General features: G+C 48.0%; 1 protein-coding gene across 3 annotated transcripts in view; it reads left to right on the top strand.

The window, feature by feature from the left end:
• Positions 1 to 526: 526 nt before the first annotated feature.
• Positions 527 to 6000, top strand: part of MKI67 (marker of proliferation Ki-67) — a 30408-nt gene continuing 24934 nt past the window's right edge. Inside the window, exons 1-4 of one of the 3 annotated variants that reach the window (XM_086377860.1) lie at positions 527 to 836; positions 1220 to 1392; positions 3465 to 3543; positions 3634 to 3749. In XM_086377860.1, coding sequence (XP_086233986.1) covers positions 1301 to 1392; positions 3465 to 3543; positions 3634 to 3749 — 287 coding nt within the window. In that variant the 5' untranslated portion in view covers positions 527 to 836; positions 1220 to 1300. Of the gene's footprint in view, positions 837 to 1219; positions 1393 to 1895; positions 1957 to 3464; positions 3544 to 3633; positions 3750 to 6000 lie in introns of those variants that run through there. The other 2 variants (XM_086377861.1, XM_086377862.1) reach the window with 2 other exon arrangements.

Here is a 6000-nt window from a genome sequence, read left to right as displayed (position 1 = left end):
GTAATATAACCATGTTAACTGTGTTTGATCCTTAGAGAAAAGGAGGCAAGGTTTTCGCGGAGGTGGGACCGTGTTGCATTTCAGCAGGGTCTGCGCTGTAAGGGTGGAGGACCCTCAATGAGCGCGCCTTCCGCAAATGCCCGGCCGCGGGGAGCCCGCCCCCGCGGAGCCCGCCCCGCCCCGCGCAGCGCTAACCCTGCCCCATCCCCGCCCCTCCATTCCCATTGGTTTGTGTCTACGCCGGGAGGCCGCCCCGCCCCGCGCAGCCCTACCGCCTTGCCCCGCCCCTCTGTTCCCATTGGCCTATCTCTACGGGGAGCCCGCCCGTCCCGGGCAGACCTAACCGCGCTCCCCTTGCCCCGCCCCTCAATTCTCATTGGTCTGTGTCTACGCCGGGAGGTCGCCCCGCTCCGCGCAGCCCTAACCCGCTTCCCTTGCCCGCCCCTCCACTCCCATTGGTCTGTCTCTACGCCGCTGCGCCCAATCGCTGCGCTTAGCGCCAAATTTGAATCGATGTTATCATTTGAATCGAGAGGGCGCCGCGGCGGCTTTTCGCGCCCGAGCCGCTAACGCTGGGCGCCTCCCGGACGTGGCTGGGCTGGGCCATCCGGCCGCCGGCGAGGACGAGGGGCGAGGGCGGGGGGTGGAGCGGGGACCGCGGCCGCGGCGGAGGTGGGCGCGAGTCTGCGGGCTGAGGCCCGGTCGGTCCCTGCGGCGCGGGCCGGGAGGCGGACGCAGGTGGACGTGTCCCCTGCTCCTCCCGGGGCCGACGCGAGGTGCGCGCCGCGGGGTGGTGGATCGATTCCCCTGGTGTCGGCGCGGGAGTCTCGTCCCTGGTAAGCCGCGGCCGGGGCCCTTCAGGGGGCGGGGGCAGGGGCAGCTGGCGGGGCCCCGGTGGGGGACTCTGCGGGCACCGGCGCCCTGGGCTGGGCCCTGCTCGTTCTCAGTGCTCGCGTGGGGTCTCGGCGGGAAGCCCCCGGGAGCCGCGACCCTGGTGGGCGCCGTCCTGGCCGCAGGTTTGTGAGGGGGGCGCCGAGTTGCGGGGGGACAGCCTGGGACCAGCCTGGGGCTTCCACAGCCGTCAGTATAAAGTGTGGGTCGGGGCGGCCGAGGCATTGGTGAAGCGACCCCAGTTGGTCACTTACAAGTGCCTTCTTAGCTCTTTGCTTTAGGGTAACCTCCGGCTCCCCGTGTGTTTTATTTTTGTCATTTCGTTCAGTGACCTGTAAGTCCGCTTCAGCAAACCTTTTGATGCCTGACCTTCCCGTCCGGGGATTATACTCAAATTTTTGTTTAGAAAATGGGTCCTACAAGACGCCTGGTTACCATCAAAAGGAGCGGGGTGGATGGCCCTCACTTTCCGCTGAGCCTCAGCACCTGCTTGTTTGGAAGGTGAGCCCTGCCCTTGCCTGGACAATTTAGACAATTTGGCTTTAAAAACCCCTCAGTGTTATTAATCACAGGTTGACAGATGGGACGCACAGCTCCAGGAGAAGTGGAGCCCTTGGGTTTGCACAGGATTGCCTATGTACTGTCAATGTGACTAGCTGTTTTATATGAAATAGAATTTTGAGGATGATGTTTATATAATTGTTGTTTTCTAAATCAAAGATTTAAAAATTGGTTTGATAAAACTCTATAATTGGAGAAAAATGTAAAGGATTCTCAAATCCTGCTTGACTTCAGGCAGGCTTTCGAAGGCCACTGTGTTCATCTGAAATCTCTCTGAGCTGAGCATTCCTTGGCTGCTGGGGGTTACTATTGAACAAATAAGGAAGGGATCTGTGTTGGCTTGTTGGGTCTTTTTGGAAAAAAAGTGGGAATGGGAAGAAGAGTCTTTCCGGTTGTGTTTTGAGAACTTTTCTTTGGTTGCCTTCCTGTGTTGTTGGTGGCAGTGGCCCGTGTATAAACAGGAACCGTTAATCACAGCCCGCTCTCGTTCTCTAAAAGTGATGGGTAAGTTACCCTCCCTGTAGAGCCCCGTGTGGTGGAACCCTGACGCCCCCACCCACACTCCATCCTCCTACCAGTCGCCCTGCACCCATGTTTCACCACAGGCCTAACTCTGGCTCACCTTGGTGCTGTCAGCCAGTTGGCACTTCTGTCTCTGGAATTTTCTCTCTACCCTCCTACATGAGCGATTCATGTTCCCCTGAGAAGAAGCCTTCACTGAGCACTGCTCTTTTCTTTCCTAACCCGCACGTGGTGATGAGGCTGCAGTTTGTCCGTTTCACTCCTAAGGTCCTGAGAGCAGAAACTATCTTGTTAATAATTATGTAGCTGGGGTCTGGTGTATGAGAGGTGGTTACTGTCTGGCACACCAACAATTGTCCTGTTGAAACATCTGCTGGAGAATTGGGTTTGGAGTCAGTATGTAGCAATGGCTGTCAGCTGAGAGCCATATGACCCCCAGGAGATACCTGGCAAAGTCTGGAGACATTTTTTCATGTCACGATGTGGGAGCCCCACATCACTGACGTCAGGGAGCAGAGGTCAGCTTTGCTGCCAATCCTACAACGTACAGGACAGCTCCCCCTACAAAGAACTGTCTGGCTGGGATGTCAGTGGTGCCGAGGTGGAGAATCACTGCTCTGTAGCCATTCTCACTGGCAGTCTCCTGCCAAACAGTCTCGTTTCTAACGAGATAGTCTTTCTCTCATGCCTCAAAATCAAAATCTTTTCATTGACTTAGAGTAGCTGTTCACTTTCCATAACTTCCACTCTCTTCGAAAGGAAAAGACAAAAAAAAATTTTGGTATCAAATGGCACTCATTCTTTCATACTGTAGTGATTAAGTGTCTTTTTATGTAAGATTGTTTAATCTAGAAACCCATTTGTAGTGTTTGATTGTGTGACACGGGAACAAAGGGCTACTCTAAGGCTCCAGAGGTTCCTGTTGAGAACAGAGGAGTCACGGTCTGTTCAAACCTGTTAAACCCATGATGGTACCAGGAGCACCGGAGGCCCAGGGAGCCTTGCTAAGGGCATCTTCGACCAGTTTCTCTGTGGTCTGGGGAATTCTCTCTTGTGTGCTTGCTGCTGACATCAGCTTCCTGTGAAGAGACAGGTTGCATCTAGACGGTTGGTTGTTGTTGCTTGTGTTTAGGGTCTGTAGTGAGAGGAGACTTGTGACTTTGTCAGTTAATAGTACAGTTTTAAAACAATCAGAAGCTCACAAGTTGTGAGCATTTGCTGCGTGCCAGGCAACTGACAGACCTGAGGAGCTCATTTAATTGTACGCAGAGCACCATGGAGTTTTAGTGATTTAAAGTAGTTGCTTCTACAGTGCTTGTAAAAATGGTCAGCAAAATGCAAAGACCATTTACATTGCTCCGTTTGTTTTTCCTTTATGTCATTGCATTTACAGATCAAACAGAGAGTCAAACGCTGTTTTATTTTGAGTCAGTAATGTAAATTTTTTTTAATCACAACAACCTAAAAAATCTTTATTCTTTTAAATTAAGGAGTATCGAGTGTGACATTCGTATTCAGCTTCCTGTAGTGTCTAAACAACACTGCAAAATTGAAATCAGTGAGCAGGAGGTGAGTGGGTTTTTGGAAGTCTATTTTTAAAAACTTTTCACTTTGTATCCATTTATTAGTTACATGTTTTCCTGTGTTTTCTATTTATAGGCAGTATTGTTTAATTTCAGTTCCACAAATCCAACACAAATAAACGGATCTACTTTTGATAAACCTGTACAGCTAAAACATGGCGATGTGATAACTATTGTTGATCGGTCTTTCAGGTAGGTAAGAACTAACTGGGCTAAAGACTTTCTGAGTCACCAAAAGCCAGCCTCACAGTTCACCTGGGATCCTTCTTTAATGCGGGTGAACGTCAACATGTTTGAGGTTGTCATTCCCAACACTAAGTCTTCATCTAAATCCATGAGCATCTAGAAGGAATGACAAATGGAGTTTATTGTGCCCAGCTCAAGGACTTAGGAGCCCATAGCTGTGCCAAGGACAGCGGCCAGGCCCTAAAGGAGAATCATGATGCGGCAAATGTTGTGAAGCTGCATTCGTTTTCCTTCTCTATGTTAAAGTCAGGCACACTCATAGAGAAAGAACGAAACGAGATGCACGACCCAACTTATCGGGACGGACCAGCCTTGTGATTTCACCTGTCAGGGACTGAACTGTGCTCTCCTAAATTCACAGGTTCAAATCCTAACCCCTAGCTCCCCTGGAATGGGGCCGTTTTCAGACAGGCCTTGAAAAAGAGGATGAAGTTAAAATGAGGCTGTTAGAGTGAGTCCTAACCCACTCCCACCCGTGTCCTTATAAGAAGAGACTAGGACTCAGAGGAGCCAGGGGAGCAGGTACTCAGGGAACAACCCCGAGGAAGCAGCTGGAGCCTAGGAGAGAGGTCCCGGGAGGCCGCCCTGCCCACGCCTTGATCTTGGACTCCCGGCCTTTGGAACTGTGAGGAAAGACATTTCTCTTGTTTAAGGGTGTGGCGTTTGGTTAGAGAACTGATATACCACCCAAGCCATCAGCAGCATTTCCGAAAGTTCTCCTCACGCGTCTTCTCATCACTGTCTCCACTCACCACGTAAACCACGAGAGCGTGGCTTCTCTGATAGCCTGAGAGGCTTCAGAGTTCTCCTGCCTAAGCTTGCATCTCTCACCACTATGGTTTTGTCTGCCTTTATTAAGCTGCCTACACTTGTGACTGAGTTCTGCTTTCACGGTTGTGAGATTCACAGCATGGATAGGATGGGTGGACCCATCCAAGTTCCTTCTCACTGCTTAAGGATTTCTTTGAATTAACCACAGTTTTATACACAGATACACACTATTCATTCTGGATGGACATTTGAGCAGTTTTGTTTTTGAAATGAGTCAGGGCTTGCTTTTTATGATCAGATGTGGTTAACTCTGTACTAACCTGTCCTGTGTGTTTGAAAAGAACGTGTGTTCCACAGCTGCTGGGCAGAGTGTTCTATCTGTATAGGTCCATAAGATTCAAATTCCTAACTAGAATCCTGGTAACATTTTCTGCTGATTCTTGGTTACTTGGACAGGTAAGCTGTAATCATGCATTTAGGATTTTTTTCTCTTTTGTTTTTAGCTCTGTAGGTTTTTGCTTCCTCTATTTTGAGGCCATACTGTGGGTTTAAATTAAGAATTATCTCCTCTGGGAGGATGAAGCTCCATCATGCATCATTCTGAAATGTCCCGTACCTTTAGTAATGCTTTTGATGAGAGATTTCATACTATTGTTCTTTCTGCCTCTTTTTTTAAAAATCACATTGCTTTCAGCTTTCATAATCCTTAAGGTTTAGATGGTCTCTAGGAACTGGCTGCTAGACGGACTTTTGTCTATAACTGGTTGATCTTGACAGATTGACCCTTTCATCATTGTAAAATGTGCAATGTCTCTAAATAATTTTTATCTTAAAGTTAATTTTGTCTGGTGTTGGTACAACCTCTGCACCTGTCTTCTGGTTGCTGTTTGCCTGGTATATCTTTCTCCATCATTATACTTTCATCCTATGTATGTTTTTTTAAGAAAATATACACTTTAAAAATGTTTTTACTGAATATTAAATGATTATAAGTACTGTAAGTTAGACATTTAGCCAAAGCACACTTACTTACAGGTTAAATACAGTCATAAAGATGTCTTAAATAGAAACTCATCATACAGGCAAATTGAGTTCTTTGATGCCCTCTTTTGGAAAGTAGAGGGTGAGAGAAAAAAGGTCTTACATCCCATACGAAAGAGAGTGACGTCTAGAAGAATTTACATGGTGTTAGTGATTTTCTGTGACCAAATTGCTAAGGTTGCCAGACTTAGAAAAACAAAACAAAGCCAAAAAGCCCAGGTTGTTCAGTTAAGCTTGAATTTCAGATAAATGAAACATATATATATTTTTTTGCAGTACTATTTGTGTCTTTGATTCTCAACTGTATCTGTTGTAGGAGGCAATATATTAATAGTCAGATCCTTTTTGTCATCCATTCTGCTAAATGGAACTCCGTTTTCATTAC

The sequence above is a fragment of the Bos grunniens genome, chromosome 26 (genome assembly GCF_055505025.1).
Source record: "Bos grunniens cultivar Pamir isolate PY7600 chromosome 26, Bosgru_T2T1.0, whole genome shotgun sequence".
NCBI lineage: Eukaryota > Metazoa > Chordata > Mammalia > Artiodactyla > Bovidae > Bos > Bos grunniens.
The sequence above is the reverse complement of the archived record's forward strand: the minus strand, read 5'-3'. Positions and strand labels throughout refer to the sequence as shown.